Source organism: Capra hircus, chromosome 26 (assembly GCF_001704415.2).
Source record: "Capra hircus breed San Clemente chromosome 26, ASM170441v1, whole genome shotgun sequence".
Classification (NCBI taxonomy): domain Eukaryota; kingdom Metazoa; phylum Chordata; class Mammalia; order Artiodactyla; family Bovidae; genus Capra; species Capra hircus.
In genome coordinates, this window is record NC_030833.1 from 243,311 (window position 1) to 266,669 (window position 23,359).

General features: G+C 52.6%; 1 protein-coding gene across 2 annotated transcripts; it reads right to left on the bottom strand.

The window, feature by feature from the left end:
- On the bottom strand, window positions 36-8,650 carry PAOX (polyamine oxidase). 2 transcript variants are annotated; one of them, XM_018041265.1, is made up of 7 exons: window positions 8,370-8,648; window positions 7,341-7,827; window positions 6,524-6,723; window positions 4,094-4,346; window positions 3,340-3,452; window positions 2,733-2,890; window positions 38-403 (listed from the first exon to the last, which is right to left on the bottom strand). In XM_018041265.1, exons 1-7 carry the CDS (start codon window positions 8,551-8,553, stop codon window positions 260-262), a joined length of 1,539 nt encoding a protein of 512 aa, XP_017896754.1. In that variant the 5' UTR covers window positions 8,554-8,648; the 3' UTR covers window positions 38-259. The 2 variants fall into 2 exon arrangements, with proteins under 2 accessions (XP_017896755.1, XP_017896754.1); XM_018041266.1 differs by lacking the exon at window positions 2,733-2,890 and having other exon boundaries at window positions 36-403; window positions 8,370-8,650.

A 23,359-nucleotide genomic window follows, 5' to 3' on the forward strand; every position in this document is an offset into this window, starting at 1 on the left:
GCTGCAACTCGGAGGCGTAAGTACGACTCGACACAGGCTGTTTTACACACTTTTATGTGCCACCGACAGCGGCAGCGGCAGCATCCCACGTCTCCCTCCTCCAGGAAGACTGCGCTCAGCTCAGGCTGAGCCCTGACCAGGATCCAGCAGCTTGAGAAATGAGGGAGCTGACCCCGGGTGGCCACATCCCAAGCCCGCCTGAACCTCGTCCATCACAGGACAGGGTAGGGCCAGCCTCCCGCACCCCAGCACTGGGAGCTCAGAGCCTGGGCTCGGGCCACTGGGCCTGGGGGTCCCACAGCGTCACGAGCCGGTCAGCCTCCCTCCAGCCAGACAGCAGAGCCCCGTGCGTGGTGGAGTAAAACGCCCGGTGTGTGGCTTCCCCTGCGAACAGCACCTGGAGCTGGAGAGAAGGGGGTGGTCAGCTGGGTGCCAGGCCTCGGCCGCCAGCCCCACACCTGTCGCCTGGGCTGCAGAAGCGATGGCAAATGTGGTGCCTTGCTGCTGCCTTAACCCAGCACCCTGATGCGGTTGGGCAACAAGGACCGGCACCCGGCCGCTGCTGCAGGAAGGAGCAGCAACAGTGAGGACCCCTCGGAGCCAGCACACCCGGAATCCAGCACGGTCTCAGAGTGGAAGACCCATCAGGCGGTTCTGGAGAGAATCTGAACATCGCCCAAAACACAGAGCAAAACACCAGAGAGGGAAATTAGCAGGGAAAAGATGAGAAAATTCTAGGGCCAGCTCAGAAGTACACCATCCAACTAGAAATCCAGAAAAAAGAAAAAGGGGGAAAAAATCATGATGATATAGTTCAGGAGAATCCCAGATGACTGAATACACTCCGGAGGGCAGCACGTCTGGGCTCTGAGGCCCTGAGTGCGGGACCTCTTCTCCAAGCTTCACTGGAGCAAGGCAGCTGCCCTCACAGAAGGCCCTCGCGGACGCCCCGCACAACCACAGGGCAGCATGACCACACCAAGGCCACCACAAGGTGAGGAAGCCCAAGCCGCTCCGCGAGGCCTCGGGCAAGCCCTCTGGCCAACATGCCAGCTGTGCTCGGGGCAGACATGAAAGAGAAGCAGCCTCGCGTGACCCAACCCGGCCCTGAATCACCCCCAGCTGAGGCCCTGGACATCATGGGCAGAAACAGCTGTCCCACCATGCCCACCTACAGAATTTAGCAGCCCAGGGAAGTGGTTGCTTCCACCACGAAAAGGAAGGCACCCTTGCAGCTCAGGTGTGGACAGTGCCCACAGCGAACAAGGTGTGTGCAGACAGCTCGTAACAAAACCACATCATCATGCCTGGGAGGGTGGGGAGAGGCCTGAGGGCTGGGTGCGCAGAGGCGCGGAAGAAAGCGAGAACTTTCTGTGCTGTGGCCAGAATCCCGTCAGCAATTCCTGAAAGTGAAGCGTCAGGAAGCACTTAGGACTTCCCTGGAGGTAGAGAGGTTAGGACTGTGCTTCCAATGCAGGGGGCCCGGGTTCCATTCCTGGTCTGGGAACTAAGATCCCACATGCTGTGAGGCATGGGAGGGAGTCAGTCAGTTCAGTCGCTCAGTCGTGTCCGATTCTTTGCAACCCCATGAACCACAGCACGCCAGGCCTCCCTGTCCATCACCAACTCCCGGAGTCCACCCAAATCCATGTCCATCGAGTGGGTGATGCCATCCAGCCATCCCATCCTGTCAGCCCCTTCTCCTGCCCCCAATCCCTCCCAGCATCAGGGTCTTTCCCAGTGAGCCAGCTCTCTGCATCAGGCGGCCGTGGGAGGGGGAGGCACGTGGGGGCTGAACAGAGTGCTGGGTGGCATGTGACTGCTGAGGGTGGTGACAGTGCTGTAGCTGGGCGCTCTAAGGCATGACCTCGGTCTTTAGAGATGCGCCCTGGAACACCCGCAAACAAAGCCTTGCCTGTGGGACGTGCTCACCAGCAAGGGAGTTAGGAGGGCAGGGAGACGCCAGGGGCAGACAGGTGTGAAGCTGGAGACAGGAACCCAAAGGTTCCGCCAACCTTTATGGCGTTGAAAGTTTTCCACAATTCAGTGCTTTGTAAAAACTGAAAGTGTTAGTCACTCAGTTCTGTCTGACTCTTTGTGACCCCACGGACTGTAACCCACTAGGCTCCTCTGTCCATGGGATTCTCCAGGCAGGAATACTGGAGTGCGTAGCTATTTCCTTGTCCGGGGGATCTTCCTGACCCAGGGACTGGACCCGCGTCTCCTGCACTGCAGGCAGGCTCTTTACCACTGAGCCACCAGGGAGGCCCCTTTGTAAACAGCAGCAGAACCATAATGGGAAAGAGTCTGAGGGAGGGTACATGCACGCACATGGCTGAATCACTTCGCTGGACGCTTGAAACTAACACAACATCGTGAAGCAACTAAACTTCAATTCTAAAAAACTGCTCTAACAAGGCAGCAGCTTAATGTGGTATTTAGCAATCAGAACCAGCCTGAAGCACAGCCTGGGAAGGGTCAGCAGTGTGCCCCCGCCAGAAGGCTATATTTTGGTTTTATTCTGTTAGCCATCTCTATAGAATGCTCTGACACTTCAAGCCACAGGTATGTATAATTCTGATTAAAATAACACGTTTCAAAAAGAAAGTGGACTCTGAGTCGCAGGGTCCTCGCCCGCTGACTGCAGCAGCAGCCCCAGGCTTTGCGGGGCCTGTCCTGTCCCCAGGCCCTCTGTGGGACCCCGGTGCCCTCGCCCGGCGGCTTCCTCCTACCTGCGCCCCCTTGCCGTCTGAAGGGAGGGGCTGGGCCAGCCGGTCCATGTCGTCCCCAGAGCTGCCCACAGCCACGTAGCTGTAGGAGCCCCGGGTGTACGGGGTGCTATGCCAGCAGGACCGCAGCACACTCCTAGGCGCGGGGAGCCGGGGGTTCCCTGGGCCAAGAGACGCTCACGTTAGCCAGCAGCCCGCCCACCCATCCACAAGGAGCCTCCCACCGTTAAGACCAAGCAGTTGACAGTGAGACCACTGCTGGGGAGCCAAGCCCAGGGGGTGCGAGTGCAGGGCTCCCCTCAGGAGGCCCCTGAAGCAGCGTCCTGACACGCTCCGCTGCCTTTCTGAGCCTCGGCGTCTTGCCTGCAAAGCTCTGATTGCGGACATTCACGTCCATCTTGGTGGCAGACTTTTGGAAAAGAGAAGTGGGAAGTGCTTGCAAAGCCATTTCAGTCTCCCGGAAAGGAGAACCCTCAGCGCCAGCTGACATGGGAAGGCCTGTCCCCAGAGACCCAGGGCCGAACCCAGTTCCTCTCCGGGGGAGGTTTGGTCCCTGTCACAGACCAGCCACTCGGGTGGGAGGCAGCAGCGTGGCCCCTGTGGTCAGTACCTGTCACCCTGCGGAGCACCTTCGTCAGAGACCTGAGCACGTCCTCGTCCGACAGTGTCTCCATGAACTCGGACTCAAGCCCCGCGATGAAGCCACAGAGCACGTGGCTGGCCCTGCTGGAGAGAAGTGGAGCTGGACCAGGCCCGCCACACCCAGACCGGCTGTGCTGTGGCCAGTGGCTGCACCAGTGTGGACTCAAAGCCCTGGGCCCCTTAACACGGGGTCTGCAAGGTCAGAACTCTCAGGGCACCAAGATGGTTCCTGCTGTCTCCACCGTCGAAGGCTGGTGGGGACAGCTGTCCCTAGCACAGTCGGGGACTCTGTATCAAGTCCTGACCCTTCTACTCCTCTTTATAAAACCCTGCATGGAAAAAAAAAAAAAAACCCACAAGATGGGCCGGAGGGAACCGGGCGTACCATGTGGACCCTGGCTTGGCCGCTGGGGTGAGCACCCCTGGGTCCTCAGCGAACACGTCTCATAAATGAGCAGAGAGTGTCTCTTAGGAGGGAAACAACTGCAAGTATTCACTGCACATTCCAGGTCCCAGGAGGGCCAACGAGCTGCACACGGTGGGCCTCTGTCTGTCCCTGCAAGGAGTGGGCTCAGGGGGTCTGTCTCACCACTTTAGGGTGCCCCTGGCGTCCCCCTGCATTTAAACCCTCCAGAAACGCCTCGAGGAGAATCAACACAGTGCCGGAACCCCGGAGAGCTCACACCCAGGCCTCCTCAGAGAAACCTGGAAAGAACACGCACTGGAAGGGAGGCAGGACCCAAAAGCCAATAAGCTTCTTGAACCAGGCGTCGTGCAGCGCGGGGGCGGCGTCCTCCAGGGGCGACGTGTCCTCCCACACCACCTGGATGTGCTGGCAGTCCGGCTCCCAGAAGGGCTCCTTAAACTCCAGGAAGATTTTGTTGTTGGTCCCAAAGCCTATTTTCCTGATCGCTTCCACCTTCTCAGTGGGCAGTGGTGGCTCAAAGAAGGTGTCCAGATGTTTCTTTAAAAAACCTGAAATTCAAAATTGGACACCTTACGCCATGTCAGTCTCTTAAATGGGAATCAACAGCCACAGGAATGGGCCCCGAGCCCATCAGAGGAGTCAGAGACAGGCGTCTGGGAGCCACGCAGGCGCCTTGCAGGCCGGGGCCCCAACAGCCAGCGCTCAGTGGAGGGACAGGCAGGCCCCGAGAACCTCTGGCCACGCAGGATGAGGTGGCCCAGCCCTGGACCGCTCTGCGGGACAGGCCTGAGCCTGCTGCTTCTCAGGCTGCCCAGGGTTAGTTTGCAGGAATGGTGAAATACACAGGCTTCACCCCAGGGAAACTGATAAGCATTTAGCCCGAAGTCAGACCACAAGGAGAGGAAACATTCGCAGCACAAGCCAACCTCGCTAGTTCACGAGAAAAAGACCAACCATCTGACAGGGAACAAGGCTCAGCCGTGACCGCTGCGGGCGGTGGGGGGGCACCTCCCCAGCCAGCCTCTCGCTGCAGAGCTTCAGCACACCAGGTCCTGCAGGACTGGCCTTGGTCCCACACACATGTACCCAAACACACGTGTACAACGCTGTGTGCAACAGGACACGTGAAAAGTAACTTTCAGCTCAGTTCAGTCACTCAGTCGTGTCCGACTCTTTGTGACCCCATGAATCGCAGCACGCCAGGCCTCCCTGTCCATCACCAACTCCCAGAGTTCACTCAGACTCGCGTCCATCGAGTCAGTGATGCCATCCAGCCATCTCATCCTCGGTCGTCCCCTTCTTCTTCTGCCCCCAATCCCTCCCAGCATCAAAGTCTTTTCTTCACATGAGGTGGCCAAAGTACTGGAGTTTCAGCTTTAGCATCATTCCTTCCAAAGAAATCCCAGAGTTGATCTCCTTCAGAATGGACTGGTTGGATCTCCTTGCAGTCCAAGGGACTCTCAAGAGTCTTCTCCAACACCACAGTTCAAAACGGTATAATTAGCGGCACCTGCTGCTGCTGCTGCTACTAAGTCGCTTCAGCGTCTGACTCTGTGCGACCCCATAGACGGCAGCCCACCAGGCTCCCCTGGAGAATCCCTGGGATTCTACAGGCAAGAACACTGGAGTGGGTTGCCATTTCCTTCTCTAATACAGGCATGCATGCTAAGTCACTTCAGTCGTGTCTGACTCTGTGTGACCCTATGGACAGCAGCCCACCAGGCTCCTCTGTCCACAGGATTCTCTAGGCAAGAACACTGGAGTGGGTTGCCATTTCCTTCTCCAAATTAATGGTACCTACACATGAGAAAATACGGTGTAGCTATAAAGAACAAACGGGACAGGTGCCTGGCCCCCTGTGGACGGTGACGACACCGCCATAATGATGCACCCGCTGACTGCAGCAGGCTCAGCGCCCACACCACAACTGTGCATGAGCCAGGCCATCCCTGTAAAAGAACAGAGCCTGTGCAGACCTGTGTGCTGACTTGGAAAGGGAGGAGAAGCAGAACACTGCTAATAACGTGCAGCAGAGTCCCCCGTGGGAGAAGGAGCCGGTGCTGAGCAAGCCAATCCATGCCCAGCCCTCCCCGAGGGGACAGGAGAAGCCGTGGCCCATGGGTGCGGGCGGGGCGGGCCAGACTCCTGCCCTTCACCTTCCAGCCATGCTGGCACCCGTTAGCTTTGTGAACTTGGGCAGTTAAGTGACTTCTCTGTGCTGTCATCTGTCAAATAGGGGGTGGGGCAGAGACTTCCCAAGCTGCCAGAGAAGCGGATGAGATAGACAGGCCAACTTGCTCTCGGTTATCTCCACCTTCCACCAGATTGCCAGCTCCTGCTGCCAGATCTAAAGCGGAAGGTCTGGGATTGAACAGGATTATGCTCACAACTCCTTCCTCGACTGCCACCGGGACCGAAACGAAAGACCTGGCTCTCCGCCCTCTCCACCTCGCTAAGTGTGGTGAGCCTCAGGAGGCCGTCCCAACCCTTCTGTGAATTACCTCCCAAAGGAGCAGCACCCCCCCGACCTTTCTCTTCCTGTGAAACCTCACTTCAAAGCGAACAGTTGCTACAAAGCACAGTGGAGTAGCTCTATCCCAAACTCAGAATGAAAACGTGAGCTCAGCAGCCAACGAGTGCCCCGGAGTGAATGAGGCTGGAGAAAGCCAGAGGCCGGGGCACCTGAATGGGAACTGGAGGAACCGACCAGAACAGCAGGCTTTACCTAAGGGCACGGTGACGACCACGTGATGGGCTGGGAAGCAGTCTCCATCCTCACATTCCACCAGCACAGGAAAAGTCTCCCCAGGAGCAGAAGCTTCCTGGAAGGACCCATTCCAGTGAATGGTCTTCACGGGTTTGTCAAAAACCATCACGTCCTTGGGCAAGGAGGCCATGATGCAGTCTGTGAGTCCTTGGTAGCCCCTGGGGGAGACAGAGGTGTCCCGTGGTCAGGACCAGGCGCCAGACCAGGGAGCTGCAGGGGGCTCTGGTCCCAGCTCAGCCAGGGAGGAGGGCAGGAAGGGAGGGGGTCTCACGGGAGGATTACAGGAGCAGAGCTCCCCAGGTTTTCGAGCAGGTCCCTCCTCACCCGGCCCAGGGCTCCCTTCTGGGCATTTTCCCCGTCATAGCGCCCTCCCTGTACAGGGCAGTCCTGGAGGGTCTCGTGAGGGCCCCGTGAGGGGACAGCCACCCCAACACAGAGCAGGCCTGTCTGCCCATCTCTGAGGTCCAAGCCCCCACAGTGCTTACAGGCAGGAGGCCTCCTAAACCTGGGGGAAGCAAGGCATTACAAGATGCATTCCCTTCTTTTAATCCCTTTTTCTTGAGAAGAATTCTTTTCTTTTTCATAAGTGATCAAAACTATGGAAATAAATGACCAATCTCCCTAACACAGGAAGACAAAGAGCCCCTGTCCCTCTCACCCATCCCCTGCCTCCCAACGCTGGGCCTGAGGCACAGGTAGGGACCCCCGGGGGTGCAGGGAGAGGGCCTGGGGAAGCGCAGGGGGGCCTGTCTGGGTGGGAGGGGCAGGCACATACTCAGGAAAGGTGCAGTCCAGGCCCGGCAGCACAGTGTACTCCCCGAAAGGCGCGAGGGCCACCAGGTCCAGGCTGTGGGTGCCGCTCACACAGCACTCCACGTTGAACAAGTTCTTCAGGATGGCCAGTTTGAGCTTTTTGGTCTCCTCATCCTCTGTCCAGCTGGCCATGTGCTGGCGGATCTTCTCCTTGAGGTACTCCCCAACACTGGGTGGGGCGGTCTCAGCCGCCTGCAGGAACTCCCTGGTCTGGTCGATGAGACCGTGGAACAGCCTGGCCATCTCCGCCACCAGCTCAAGGCTCACACTCACCCCAGAGCTGGCATAAGACACAGACGGCAGGCCCACGTGACCCCCAGTCTCGATCAGCTGGTTCTCCTGGGACAGGGCCTTCTCCCCGAGCAGCCCGTATTTGGCAGCCAGCCGGAAGACGGGGTTGCCCTCGGAGGGCCCATGGATCCAGTGGGCGCCCACCTCCACCACGCCACCTGGAGCAGTAGGAGAGGCCACCTTGAGGTTCCCTGCCCTGAGTCCCTCCCCTTGCCACCCGCAGCCCTGCCCTTCCCAGATACGCTCTGAAAATCAGCCAGAGGCCCACATGGTCCCAGGGGACCACACGCTCTGGCTGCAGGACCCGTCAGACCTGGCTTAGGGGAACACCCCCAAGGGGGTGCTGGCCTGCACTTGCCTGGGAAGGATACTTGGAGGAAGGCCTGGGGGCAGAAGAGGCACCAGGGAGCAACCTGGAGGCGGGGGGTGGTGGTGTGGGGGGCTACCTGCGGCGGTCAGAACCAGGGCCACTGTGTAGTCACGGGTTCCCCTCCACCGCAGCGGCCGACCCTGCTCACTGCGGGCAGCTGAGTTTCGGGGAGCAGTGAACTTCGGTAATTACGTGGGGCGGAGCGGGCATTCGCTCAAGGGACCAAATAAGGGTTCCGGGACGCCTAACCCTGGACGTAGGCCGAGCCAGGAGCAGGGCTCCGGAGGCACCGGCGGGGCTCCGGGAAGGGGTTCCGGGAAAGGCTGTTACCGAAGCTGTGCTCCGAGCGGATGCGGCCACCGGCGCGGGCCGTGGCCTCCAGAACCCGAAGGTGTGAGAAGGCCGGGTGGTGGCAGAGCCTCTGCGCCGCCCCCAGCCCCGCGATGCCGCCGCCCACCACCAGCACCCGCGGGCCGCGGCCCGGGGCCTCCGCCTGACGACCACCCGACTGCATCGCCGCCGTCCCGGGCGGTTCCGGAGAGTCCCCCGCCGCTAGGAGGTTCGTGGAGCCGGGAAGAGACGAGAGCAGGGGCGGGGATTCGGGGAGGGGCGAGGGGCGTGGCAGAGCCGGAGGAGGACCGGCGAGGGGCGGGGCCAGAGGAGGAAAGGGGCGAGGGGCGGGGCCGGAGGTGAAAGGGGCGAGGGGCGGGGCGGGAAGAAGAAGGGCCAGAGGTGAAAGGGGCGAGGGGCGGGGCCGGAGGAAGAAGGGGGCGAGGGGCGGGGCGGGAGGTGAAAGGGGCGAGGGGCGGGGCCAGAGGTGAAAGGGGCGAGGGGCGGGGCGAGGTGGGGCCAGGAGTTCCAGCCCGGCCCGCCCCCGCGTGGGCCTGGCTCCGCTGCGCGCGCGCCCGGTGGGTTTGGACGCAAGGTCTGGCCCACCGCGCGGGAAGGTGGCGGAGGGCCGCCCGGGAGTGCGAGGGCCAGCGCGGAGGAGTGGGTGTGTTATCCACCGGTGCCGGCGATGTGGGCGAGCGTCCCCACCGAGGGAGAATCGGGGCGGCCGACTGGCCTGTTCGGGTCGTGTCCTGGTCCTCAGGAGACGTGGGAACGGCGGCCAGGAGGCGGAGGAGGAGCCTCTTTTCTGCCTCCGATGCGCGGGCGAGCGCCTTCACCTCCAGAGCCCGTGCCGAGGCGTCAGGGCGGATGGGGAGAGACGACGACCCTGGTGTGAGTGTGTCCACAGTTACGTGTCTACATGCACAGGGTACAACACACGTGAAGTACAAAGTGCAAGATAAACAGTGAGTGGAGCACGAGCCCCGCCTCGCCCCGCCCCGGCCCGCCTCTCTGACCCAGGAAACACGTTCTAGCCTGCAGGCATTTCTGGAGAATTATTCTGGTTCGGGCAAGTCTCCCCCTACAGCCTTGCAACGATTAGAAAGCGCCTGCTTTCTGCTACAAGGGCCATCGGGCTGCTGTGTAAGCACATCATCCTTCCACCCCTGGCCCTGCGGCTCCCACCGCTGCCCCCCGTGCCGCCGTGAGTGGGGGTGGGCCGGGAGGGAAGTTAGCTCCAGTCTGGGCAGGTGGTCCTTCTGTCTGGCGTCTTCCTCCATTTCCAGGCGCCCCTCCTCTCTCCCTGTGTTGCCCTCCTCAGTAATATATAGCCTTATTCTCCTTGCATCCACTCTCCGGTTTTAGTGAAGCCCAGAAGAGGTGTCTGGGAGGTCATTCTTTAAAGGACATTGCGAAGCTGAAAATATCTTCACTTTGCCCTCACACTTGCTCTGTAGTTTGCCTGGGCATAGAATTCTAGGTCTGAAGCCTCTTCCTTCGGACTCTGAAGGCACTGCTCCCTTTCTCCTCCCTCCTAGGGGTGCTGTGAAGAAATCCATGCCATTCTAATTTCTAATCCTTTACAAGCAATGGGGGTGTTTCCCTCCCTGAAGTTTTTAAGATGTTCTGGGGACATCCCTGGTGGCCCAGTGGTGAAGAATCCGCCTGCCAATGCTGGGGACACGAGTTTGATCCCTGGTCCGGGAAGATCTCCCATGCCATGGAGCCACAAAGCGCGTGGGCCTCTCCTGAGCCCCAGCGCTGCAGCTACTGAAGCCCAGGCACCCTAGAGCTGTTCTCAGCAAGAAGAGGACCTACCACCCTGAGAATCCCACACACTGTAACTAAGAGTAGACCCTATTCGCTGCAACTAGGAAAAGCCCGCGTGCAGCAACGAAGACCCAGCACAGTCAAAAACAGTTAGTTAAACAAAAAAGACTCCAAAAAAGTGTCCAGTGCAGGGTGCAAGGGTTCAATCCCTGGTTGGGGAACTAAGATTCCATATGCTGTGCTTCGTGGCCAAAAAAACTAAAAACTTTAAGAATTCGGATCTGAAGTTTCACAGGGTGGTGCTTCCATGTCCCTTGGTTTTTATCTGTTGTGTTTATTGTGTCCCACACTCAGAGGGCCTCAATCTGGAGAGTCCTGTACTTCAGTCCTAGCAGATGCTGTCATCACTTCACCAGTCGTTTCTGTTGATGACTCATCCCTGAGCAAACTCCCTACCGGTCTGCTCTTAGCTCTTTCTAAGTCCCTAATTTAGGCTGTCAGAGGTCGAGCCTGGACCGTGAAAGCTCACACGTCCTCTTGTTTCCCATCTTTACTGCTCTGCTTCTGTGGTACTTGAGGCTTTCATTTCTGCTACCACAGTGTTCATTTCCAGGAGCCCTTTCTTCTTGTACAGATGTTTCTTTCTGGAGAACAGAAGGGTCTCTTCGTGCGCCATCTTCTCGGGAGACTGGGGATGTGAGTGCTGTGTCCTGCTCAGTCGCTGTGCTTTGGGTCCTTCTTCCTGTTTCTTTCGGCTTTCTGAGTTGTCAGGTGATGTTTGTCTTCTGGTGACAGGAACGATAGACCAGATGGCTGTTTGTGAGTGGGGCTTGTCAAATATGAGCTTGACTCTGGGGTGTTCCTTGGGAGGGGCTTTAGTTGGGGAACCCCATCATCCATGTCTCTAAGTCCTTCCTCTTGGGTTGGTCAGGCTCCCTGGGAAGGGTCTTCAGTCTCCTGCCTGGAGCGTATAAGCCTTGCTGCCGTATTATGGGAGCCAAAGAGTAAAATTCTCCAAGCCAGGCTTCAGCAATACGTGAACCGTGAACTTCCTGATATTCAAGCTGGTTTTAGAAAAGGCAGAGGAACCAGAGATCAAATTGCCAACATCCGCTGGATCATGGAAAAAGCAAGAGAGTTCCAGAAAAACATCTATTTCTGCTTTATTGACTATGCCAAAGCCTTTGACTGTGTGGATCACAATAAACTGTGGAAAATTCTGAAAAAGATGGGAATACCAGACCACCTCTGGTATTAATAATTAATAACCTGAACTGCCTCTTGAGAAACCTGTATGCAGGTCAGGAAGCAACAGTTAGAACTGGACATGGAACAACAGACTGGTTCCGTATAGGAAAAGGAGTATACATAGCTGTATATTGTCACCCTGCTTATTGAACTTATATGCAGAGTACATCATGAGAAACGCCGGGCTGGAGGAAGCACAAGCTGGAATCAAGATTGCCAGGAGAAATATCAATAACCTCAGATATGCAGATGACACCACCCTTATGGCAGAAAGTAAAGAAGAACTAAAAAGCCTCTTGACAAAAGTGAAAGAAGAGAGTAAAAAAGTTGGCTTAAAGCTCAACATTCAGAAAACTAAGATCATGGCATCTGGTCCCATCACTTCATGGCAAATAGATAGGGGAATGGTGGAAACAGTGGCTGACTTTATTTTTCTGGGCTCCAAAATCACTGCAGATGGTGACTGCAGCGATGAAATTAAAAGACGCTTACTCTTGGGAAGGAAAGTTATGACCACCCTACATAGCATATTCAAAAGCAGAGACATTACTTTGCCGACTAAGGTCTGTCTAGTCAAGGCTGTGGTTTCTCCAGTGGTCATGTATGGATGTGAGAGTTGGACTATAAAGAAAGCCGAGTGCCGAAGAATTGAAGCTTTTGAACTGTGGTGTTGGAGAAGACTCTTGAGTGTCCCTTGGACTGCAAGGAGATCCAACCAGTCCATCCTAAGAGAGATCAGTCCTGGGTGTTCATTGGAAGGACTGATGTTGAAGTGGAAACTCCAATACTTTGGCCACCTGATGCAAAGAACTGACTCATTTGAAAAGACCCTGATGCTGGGAAAGATTGAGAGCAGAAGGAGAAGGGGACGACAGAGGATGAGATGGTTGGATGCCATAACCGACTCGATGGACATGGTTTGGGTGGACTCCGGGAGTTGGTAATGGACAGGGAGGCTTGGTGTGCTGCGGTTCATGGGGTCGCAAAGAGTCGGACGCGACTGAGCAACTGAACTGAACTGAATGTGGTCCTTTCCTCCAGTGAGATGTGCATACAAGGGATGCGGCTACTGCTGTCCAATTGATAAGCCATGTCATGTCCTACTCTTTGCAACACTACGGACTGTAGCCTGACAGACTCCTCGGTCCATAGGATTGGGTTGCCATTTACCTCCCTTTTAAAAGAACTATCTAGGAGAGGTGTGAAGCTGAAGCTCCAGTACTTTGGCCACCCAATGTGAAGAGCCAACTCATTGGAAAAGCCCCTCATGCTGGGAAAGATTGAAGGCAGGAGGAGAAGGGGACAACAGAGGATGAGATGGTTGGATGGCAGCACTGACTCGATGGACATGAGTTTGCAAGCTCTGGGAGTTGGTGATGAACAGAGAAACCTGCCATGCTGCAGTCCATAGGGTCGTAAAGAATGGGACACAGCTGAGCAGCTGGACTGCACTGAGGAGAGCTGTCACTGTGGACGGGCAGCCAGCTCTGAAAGCTGGGCCCCTGTGTGCAGGCGGCTGACCGGCTCCTGATACTGAACAGTTTCTGTGGCTGGTCTTACAAGCTGCCAAGCAGATCAAGCCGTGACTGCCAGTAACAGCCCGCTGCCCGTGGGACGGACAGCAGGGGCAGAGGGCGGCTCTGGAGAGGCTTGATAACTTGTCTGCTGCGAGTTTGCTGCACGTGTGTCATCAAGGGCTCTTCATTCAAGACTCTCCACACCCCGTCCCACCCCGCCCTGCCGAGCACCCCCTGCCCTTCCTTCCTCAAGTCCCACCTCTCCAAGCCGCTCTGCATCCCCGCACCACTCCCCTACAGGGACCACGAGAGCCAGCTGGTGCCCTCCAGGCACACCTCATGCTTGTCTCTCAGGGAAAGCTCCCGGTTGAAGTGCCCCGCTCGCGGTGAGTGTGGGGGGCCACCTTCGTGCTGGTCCTGGGCGGGGCTCACCTCTTTTGTCCCTGCAGCGCAGGCTCAGCACGAAGCCTGCAAGGGAGCCGAGCTTGGTGCCTTTAGAGGTGGCAGTGACCTCAGGAACCCAGAGGCGGCCCAGGCTCAGCGGTGCCACCTCCTGGCTAAAGCGCCGGGCCCGAGCCCAACCCATAATGCTGCCCGCACCTCTGGCCTGCCGCTCAGCCTGACATCCTGTGACTAAAGAGGAACGGGCCAGGTGACCCTGCAATTCCAATGAAACAGCCCGTCTGGGGTGCCCCCCACCCTGGCCCTGGTGTCCCTGTCTGCAGGGGGAACTTGACCCCCCATTCTGCCGCCTGACAAGCGGAGCTCCCTCCTGAGATGTTCCCCCAAGGGTCAGCTAAGCTGAAGCCCAGCAGGGTGAATGGTCCCAGACCCTGTTTTGGCTGTTCCCACCCAGGGATGGTCAGAGCAGAATCTCTCCACACTGCCCTCCTCACCTCCTCCCTCTTCTCTGCCAGTCAGCCTTTCTCTAGTAACGGTCAGGATGACAAGGGCTTACTTAGGCCTATTTAGAAATTCAAGATTCGGCCCTGACCATCCCTGGGTGGGAACAGCCAGAAGGAGTCTGGGGGGCTCAAACTTAATTCTGGCTCAGCCTCTTAGAGCCTTTTGTTGATTGGCAGGACTCTGCACCATGGAGGCAGGGACTACGTGGCCAAGGTGTAAAAATGCCCTCACCCCACTCATACCTGACGGCGTCTGGACCGAAGGCCTGGTGGTGGGAGGAGAGGCAGTTACAGAGCTGCGACACTGACGTCATGGCCAGGGAGCGAGGGCAGCACTCCGACTCCCCGGAAGGGAGCATCTTGGGCCCCAGGAGATGCAGGGGTGTGGCGGGAGGCAAGGCCTTCATGCTTTCAGCCAACCCTCTGACCTGCAGCTGCTCTGTCATCACTGGCCCCCGTGCTCCTGTGGCCGTGGCCAGGTGCTGGACTGTTCTGCTGGGTCTCAGGTCACCTGCAGCAGCTCTGACACACACACCTCGTTTCAGTCTGCCTCGTACAAAGTCACAGGCTTCTTCTTGTGCCCAAGGGCCACCCATAACAACAGAGGCTGTAACTACCCAGTGACATCTGTGGTTTACCTAAATCAGGCTGTTCATTTCCATAAACAGATTCTATGATTATAATTCACGTGCCGTACACTTCACCCATTTAGGGTGAACAGTTCACTGGTTTACCAGACATTGACAGAGTCGTGCCAGCATCACCTCGCTGAGTTAGAACACTATCATCACTGCATAAACACCTGCCCTCTAGCGTGCCCCCCACCCCCTCTGCAGCTTCTGGCAACCACCACCCTACTCTCTGCCTCTATGGCTTCACCCGTTCTGGACAGTTACTGCACAGAATCGTGCCCCTGTTCTGGACATTTACTGCGCACAGAATCGTGCCCCCATTCTCGACATTTACTGCACAGAATCGTGCCCCCATTCTGGACATTTACTGCGCACAGAATCGTGCCCCCGTTCTGGACAGTTACTGCACAGAATCGTGCCCCCGTTCTCAACATTTACTGCACAGAATCGTGCCCCCGTTCTCGACATTTACTGTGCACAGAATCGTGCCCCCGTTCTCGACATTTACTGTGCACAGAATCGTGCCCCCGTTCTCGACATTTACTGCACAGAATCGTGCCCCCATTCTCGACATTTACTGTGCACAGAATCGTGCCCCCGTTCTCGACATTTACTGTGCACAGAATCGTGCCCCCGTTCTCGACATTTACTGTGCACAGAATCGTGCCCCCGTTCTCGACATTTACTGTGCACAGAATCGTGCCCCCGTTCTCGACCTGTACTGTGCACAGAATCATGCCCCCGTTCTCGACGTTTACTGTGCACAGAATCGTGCCCCCGTTCTCGACCTGTACTGTGCACAGAATCGTGCCCCCGTTCTCGACATTTACTGCACAGAATCGTGCCCCCATTCTCGACATTTACTGTGCACAGAATCGTGCCCCCGTTCTCGACATTTACTGCGCACAGAATCGTGCCCCCGTTCTCGACCTGTACTGTGCACAGAATCGTGCCCCCGTTCTCGACATTTACTGCACAGAATCATGCCCCCGTTCTCGACATTTACTGTGCACAGAATCGTGCCCTTTCATAGATCACAGCTTTGTCATGGGGAAGGGGCTTGAGTAACTCCATAAAGCTGTGAGCCATGCCATGCCAACCTAACGTGGGTGGTCACAGTGGAGCGTTCTCACAAGACATGGTTCACTGGAGGAGGAAATGGCAAACCACTCCACTGTTTTTGCTGTGAGAACCTCATGAACAGTATGAAAAGGGCAAAAAGATATGACACCAGAAGATGAGCCCCTCAGGTCAGAAGTTGTCCGATACGCTACTGGGAAAGAGTGGAGGACAGTTACTAACAGCTCCAGAAAGAATGAAGCAGCCGCGGCAACACGAAACAACACTCAGCTGTGGATGTGTCTGGGGATGAAAGTGAAATCCTGTGCTGCAAAGAACAGCATTGTATAGGAACCTAGAATATTTGATCCATGAATCAAGGTAAGTGGGATGTGGTCAAGCAGGAGATGGCAAGAATGAATATCGACATCTTAGGAATCAGTGAACTAAAGGGACAGGAATGGATGAATTTAGTTCAGTTGCCCATTGTATCTACTACTGTGGTCAAGAATCCTTCAGAAGAAAAGGAATAGCCCTCATTGTCAACAAAAGACTCCAAAATACAGTACTTTGGTGCAATCTCAAGAATGACAGAATGATCTCAGTTCATTCCCAAGGCAAACATTCAGTATCACAGTAACCCAAGTCTGTGCCCCAACCAGTGATGCCAGAGAAGCTGAAGTTGACCAGTTCTGTGAAGACCTACAAGACCTTCTAACACCACACCACCACCACCCCCGCCCCCCCAAAAAAGATGTCCTTTTCATCATAGGGCATTAGAATGCAAAAGTAGGAAGATGAGATACCTGGAGTCACAGGCAAGTTTGGCCTTGGAATACAAAATGAAGCAGGGCAAAGGTTAAAAGAGTTTTGCCAAGAGAACACACTGGTCATAGCAGACAACCTCTTCCAACAACACAAGAGACAACTCTACGCGTGAACATCACCAAATGGACAACACAAATCAGACTATTTTCTTTGCAGCTGAAGATTGGAACAGCTTTATACAGTCAGGAAAAGCAAGACCTGGAGCTGACTGGCTCAGATCAGGAGCTCCTTTTTCCAAAATTCAGGCTTAAATTGAAGAAAGTAGAGAAAACCACTAGGCCATTCAGGTATGACCTAAATCAAATCCCTTGTGATTATGTAGTGGAGGTGATGAATACATTCAAGGAACTAGGTCTGGTAGACAGAGTGCCTGAAGAACTATGGACAGAGGCTCATAACACTGTACAGGAGGCAGTGACCAAAACCATCGCAAAGAAGAAGGAAGGCAAGAAGGCAAAGTGGCTCTCTGAGGAGGCCTTACAAATAGCTGAGGAAAGAAGAGAAGCGAAAAGCAAGGGAGAAGTGGAAAGACATACCCAACTGAATGCAGAGTTCCAGAGAATAGCAAATAGAGATAAGAAGGCCTTCTTAAAAGGACAATGAAAAAAACTTAGAGGAAAACAAGAATGGGAAAGACTAGAGATCTCTTCAGGAAAATTGGAGAGATCAAGGGAACATTTCATGCAAGTATGGGCAGGATAAAGGACAGAGACAGTAAGGACCTAATGGAAGCAGAAGAGATCAAGAAGAACTTTTTTTTTTAAGTCTTAATTTCCCAGATAACTATGATGGCTCACCTAGAGCCAGACAGGCTAGAGTGTGAAGTCAAGTGGGTCTTAGGAAGCATTACTGTGAACAAAGCTAGTGGAGGTGATGGAATTGAGCTATTTAAATTCCTGAAAGATGATGCTGTGAAAGTGCTGCACTCAATATGCCAGCAAATTTGGAAGACTCAGCAGTGGCCACAGGACTGGAAAAGGTCAGTTTTCATTCCAATCCTAAAGAAAGGCAATGCCAAAGAATGCTCAAACTACCACACAATGGCATTCATCTCACACGCTAGTAAAGTAATGCTCAAAATTCTTCAAGTTAAGCTTCAGCAGTACATAAACTGAGAACTTCCAGATGTACCAGCTGGGTTTTGAAGAGGCTGAGGAACCAGAGATCAAATTGCCAACACTGGCTGGATCATACGGTAAGCAAGGGAATTCCAGAAAAACATCTACTTCTGCTTTGTTAGCTATGCTAAAGCCTTTGACTGTGTGGATCACAACAAACTGTGGAAAAATTCTTCAAGAGATGGAGTACCAGACCACCTTACCTGTTTCTTGAGAAACATGTATGCAGGTCAAGAAGAAATAGAACCAGACATGGAACAACGGACTGGTTCAAAATTGGGAAAGGAGTAAGACAAGGCTGTATATTGTCACTCTGATTGTTTGACTTATATGCAGAGTAAATCATGTAAAATGCCAGGCTGGATGAATCACAGGCTAGAATCAGGATTGCCAGGAGAAACAACATCAGATGTGCAGATGACACCACACTTATGGCAGAAAGCAAAGAGGAACCAGAGAGCTTCTTGATGAAAGTGAAAGAGGAGAGTGAAAAAGCTGACATAAAACTCAACATTCAAAAAATTAAGATCATGGCATCCGGTCCCCTCACTTCATGGCAAATAGAAGGGGGGAAAGTGGAAGCAGTGACAAACTTCATTTTCTTGGGCTCCAAAATCACTGCGGACAGTGACTGCAGCCATGAAATTAAAAGATGCTTGGAAGTAAAAAGGTTCTTGGAAGGAAAGTTATGACAAACCTAAACAGTGTATTCAAGAACAGAGATATCACTTTGCTGACAAAGGTGTGTATAGTTAAACCAATGGTTTTTCAGTAGTCATGTACGGATGTGAGAGTTGGACTGTAAAAAAAGACTGAGCGCCGAAGAATTGATGCTTTTGAACTGTGGTGTTGGAGAAGGCTCTTGAGAGTCCCTTGGACTGCAAGGAGAACCAATCAGTCCATCTGAAGGAGCTCAGCCCTGGGATTTCTTTGGAAGGAATGATGCTAAAGCTGAAACTCCAGTACTTTGGCCACCTCATGCGAAGAGGTGACTCATTGGAAAAGACTTTGATGCTGGGAGGATTGGGGGCAGGAGGAGAAGGGGACGACAGAGGATGAGATGGCTGGATGGCATCACGGACTCGATGGAAGTGAGTCTGAGTGAACTCCGGGAGTTGGTGACGGACAGGGAGGCCTGGCGTGCTGCGATTCATGGGGTTGCAAAGAGTCGGACACGACTGAGCGACTGAACTGAACTGAACTGAACTGAACTGACTAGACGGACCTTAGTCGGCAGAGTAATGTCTCTGCTTTTGAATATACTATCTAGGTTGGTCATAACTTTTCTTCCTAGGAGTAAGCATCTTTTAATTTCATCGCTGCAATCACCATCTGCAGTGATCTTGGAGCCCAAGAAAATAAAGTCTGACACTGTTTCCAGTGTTTCCCCATCTATTTCCCATGGAGTGATAGGACTGGATGCCATGATCTTCGTTTTCTGAATGTTGAGCTTTAAGCCAACTTTTTCACTCTCCTCTTTCACTTTCATCAAGAGGCTTTTTAGCTCCTCTTCACTTTCTGCCATAAGGGTGGTGTCATCTGCATATCTGAGGTTATTGATATATCTCCCAGCAATCTTGATTCCAGCTTGTGTTTCTTCCAGTCCAGCGTTTCTCATGATGTACTCTGCAGATAAGTTCAATAAGCAGGGTGACAATATACAGTCTTGACGTACTCCTTTTCCTATTTGGAACCAGTCTGTTGTTTCACGTCCAGTTCTAACTGTTGCTTCCTGGCCTGCATACAGATTTCTCAAGAGGCAGGTTAGGTGGTCTGGTGTTCCCATCTCTTTCAGAATTTTCCACAGTTTATTGTGATCCACACAGTCAAAGGCTTTGGCATAGTCAATAAAGCAGAAATAGATGTTTTTCTGGAACTCTCTTGCTTTTTCCATGATCCAGCAGATGTTGGCGATTTGATCTCTGGTTCCTCTGCCTTTTCTAAAACCAGCTTGAATATCAGGAAGTTCACGGTTCACGTATTGCTGAAGCCTGGCTTGGAGAATTTTGAGCATTACTTTACTAGCGTGTGAGATGAGTGCAATTGTGCGGTAGTTTGAGCATTCCTTGGCATTGCCTTTCTTTGGAATTGGAATGAAAACTGACCTTTTCCAGTCCTGTGGCCACTGCTGAGTTTTCCAAATTTGCTGGCATATTGAGTGCAGCACTTTCACAGCATCATCTTTCAGGATTTGAAATAGCTCTACTGGAATTCCATCACCTCCACTAGCTTTGTTCATAGTGACGCTTTCTAACGCCCACTTGACTTCACATTCCAGGATGTCTGGCTCTAGGTGAGTGATCACACCATCGTGATTATCCGGGTCGTGAAGATCCTTTTTGTACAGTTCTTCTGTGTATTCTTGCCACCTCTTCTTAATATCTTCTGCTTCAGTTAGGTCCAGACCATTTCTGTCCTTTATCGAGCCTATCTTTGCATGAAATATTGCCTTGGTATCTCTAATTTTCTTGAAGAGATCGCTAGTCTTTCCCGTTCTGTTGTTTTCCTCTGTTTCTTTGACTTGATCGCTGAAGAAGGCTTTCTTATCTCTTCTTGCTATTCTTTGGAACTCTGCATTCAGATGCTTATATCTTTCCTTTTCTCCTTTGCTTTTCACTTCTCTTCTTTTCACAGCTATTTGTAAGCCTTCCCCAGACAGCCATTTTGCTTTTTTGCATTTCTTGTCCATGGGGATGGTCTTGATCCCTGTCTCCTGTACAATGTCACGAACCTCATTCCATAGTTCATCAGGCAGTCTATCTATCAGATCTAGGCCCTTAAATCTATTTCTCACTTCCAGTGTATAATCATAAGGGATTTGATTGAGGTCATACCTGAATGGTCTAGCGGTTTTCCCTACTTTCTTCAATTTCAGTCTGAATTTGGTAATAAGGGGTTCATGATCTGAGCCACAGTCAGCTCCTGGTCTTGTCCCATCTTTTGATGCAGAGAATATAATCAATCTGATTTCAGTGTTGACCATCTGGTGATGTCCATGTGTAGAGTCTTCTCTTGTGTTGTTGGAAGAGGGTGTTTGCTATGACCAGCGCATTTTCTTGGCAAAACTCTATTAGTCTTTGCCCTGCTTCATTCCGCATTCCAAGGCCAAATTTGCCTGTTACTCCAGGTGTTTCTTGACTTCCTACTTTTGCATTCCAGTCTCCTATAATGAAAAGGACATGTTTTTGGGGGTGTTAGTTCTACAAGGTCTTGTAGGTCTTCATAAAACTGTTCAACTTCAGCTTCTTCAGCGTTACTGGTTGGGGCATAAACTTGGATTACTGTGATATTGAATGGTTTGCCTTGGAAATGAACAGAGATCATTCTGTCGTTTTTGAGATTGCATCCAAGTACTGCATTTCGGACTCTTCTGTTGACCATGATGGCTACTGCATTTCTTCTGAGGGATTCCTGCCCGCAGTAGTAGATATAATGGTCATCTGAGTTAAATTCACCCATTCCAGTCCATTTTAGTTCACTGATTCCTAGAATGTCGAACGTTAATAAAGGGAAACCATTTAAAATGGAGTTGGAAGGCCAGAAGAGGGAGCTTTCAGACAATTACAGGAAGCATTGTCAATTACAGACCCAGAGAGAAGGATCACCAACAGGAAAAAATCCTCCAAGACAGGTTCCGGCAGGAAAGACGTTCACTGCATCTCTTGCAGGAAAGTGAGGACTCCAGCTACTAGGCCAATGAGAACCTGTCATCGCCCTGAACTCTCGTTTGCCTCCGACTGACTTTTCTTCAGAACTCCTCCCAACTTCCTCTTTTTCTCTGTAAATTCAGTTCAGTCACTCAGTCGTGTCTGACTCTGCAACCCCATGGACTGCAGCACGCCAGGCCTCCCTGTCCATCACCAACTCCCGAAGTTTACTCAAACTCATGTCCATTGAGTCATGAGTCTCTAAAATAGGCAAAAATGGTAAAATGACTGTTTTTTTGGTTAGCAAGTAGAAAGTATTCTTTATATCTTCTAGACACAAGACCTTTCTCAGACACATGACTGATGAGACTTTTTCTCTCATTCTGTGAGATAGCTTTTCACTCTCTAGGTTTCCCTCTGAAACATAAAAGTTTTTAATTTGGGTGAAGTCTATATATTTTTTTTTCTTTTGTCTTTTGTGCTTTTGCCCATAAATTATTTCATGAAGGATAGCAGCCACCTACTTCAATACTAGCCCGGGAGTGTTAGAAAAAAATTCTTTCATGTTGGCGCCATTCCCGTTTGGATGCTGGTCACAGCACCGTAGCCCACGCTAAGACAGAGCCTACTGTGGTAAAAGCTCTTGTCATCTCTTTGTAGGAAAATGTCTTTATTCTGTCCTTCAGTTCAGTTCAGTCGCTCAGTCGTGTCCAACTCTTTGCGACCCCATGAATCGCAGCACGCCAGGCCTCCCTGTCCATCACCAACTCCCGCAGTTCACTCAGACTCACGTCCATCGAGTCCGTGATGCCATCCAGCCATCTCATCCTCGGTTGTCCCCTTCTCCTCCTGCCCCCAATCCCTCCCAGCATCAGAGTCTTTTCCAATGAGTCAACTCTTCGCATGAGGTGGCCAAAGTACTGGAGTTTCAGCTTTAGCATCAGTCCTTCCAAAGAAATCCCAGGGCTGAGCTCCTTCAGAAAGGACTGGTTGGATCTCCTTGCAGTCCAAGGGACTCTCAAGAGTCTTCTCCAACACCACAGTTCAAAAGCATCAATTCTTCAGCGCTCAGCTTTCTTCACAGTCCAACTCTCACATCCATGCATGACCACAGGAAAAACCATAGCCTTGACTAGATGGACCTTAGTCGGCAAAGTAATGTCTCTGCTTTTGAATATGCTATCTAGGTTGGCCATAACTTTTCTTCCAAGCAGTAAGCGTCTTTTAATTTCATGGCTGCAGTCACCATCTGCAGTGATTTTGGAGCTCCCAAAAATAAAGTCTGACACTGTTTCCACTGTTTCCCCATCTATTTGCCATGAAGTGATGGGACCAGATGCCATGATCTTCGTTTTCTGAATGTTGAGCTTTAAGCCAACTTTTTCACTCTCCTCTTTCACTTTCATCAAGAGGCTTTTTAGCTCTTCTTCACTTTCTGCCATAAGGGTGGTGTCATCTGCATATCTGAGGTTATTGATATTTCTCCCGGCAATCTTGATTCCAGCTTGTGCTTCCTCCAGCCCAGCGTTTCTCATGATGTACTCTGCATATAAGTTCAATAAGCAGGGTGACAATATACAGCCTTGATGTACTCCTTTTCCTATTTAGAAACAGTCTGTTGTTCCATGTCCAGTTCTAACTGTTACTTCCTGACCTGCATACGGATGTCTCAAGAGGCAGGTGAGGTGTTCTGGTGTTCCCATCTCTTTCAGAATTTTCCGCAGTTTATTGTGATCCACACAGTCAAAGGCTTTGGCATAGTCAATAAAGCAGAAATAGATATTTTTCTGGAACTCTCTTGCTTTTTCCATTAGCCTGGAAATAAAGTTTTGCTGAGCATTAAATTCTGATTTGGATTGTATTATTCACTTGAAAACATCCATTCGCTTTTCATTTGTAGGCGATTTTTTCTTCTATTTTTGGCTTCCCCACCCAACTTGCGGGGGCATAGTTCTCCTGGTCATGGACCAGGAGTGAAGCCGAAGCCCCCAGCAGTGAGAGCTCTGAGCCCTAACCACTAGGCCAGCAGGTAGTGCCATGTAGGCTAATTTATCTTCACCCTCAACTTTGCAGAATTTGGGCAAGAATACAAATGGAGGCCAATAATAGGTGTCCAAACATTTGAAATTTATAAATCAAAGACATGACATTATTTCATTGTTAAAATTTGCGTGTGTTCATGCTAAGTTTCTTCAGTTGTGTCCAAAGCTTTTTGACCCCATGAAAGGTAGCCTGCCAGGCTCCTCTGTCCATGGGATTCTCC

Coding starts and splice junctions, on each gene's coding strand:
- PAOX (XM_018041265.1), bottom strand. CDS start 8,553: ATGCAGTCGGGTGGTCGTCAGGCGGAGGCCCCGGGCCGCGGCCCGCGG. Junction 7,828..8,369: donor CCGCTCGGAGCACAGCTTCG/GTAACAGCCTTT, acceptor CTACTGCTCCAG/GTGGCGTGGTGGAGGTGGGC. Junction 404..2,732: donor CAGACGGCAAGGGGGCGCAG/GTAGGAGGAAGC, acceptor CCTTCTCTCCAG/CTCCAGGTGCTGTTCGCAGG.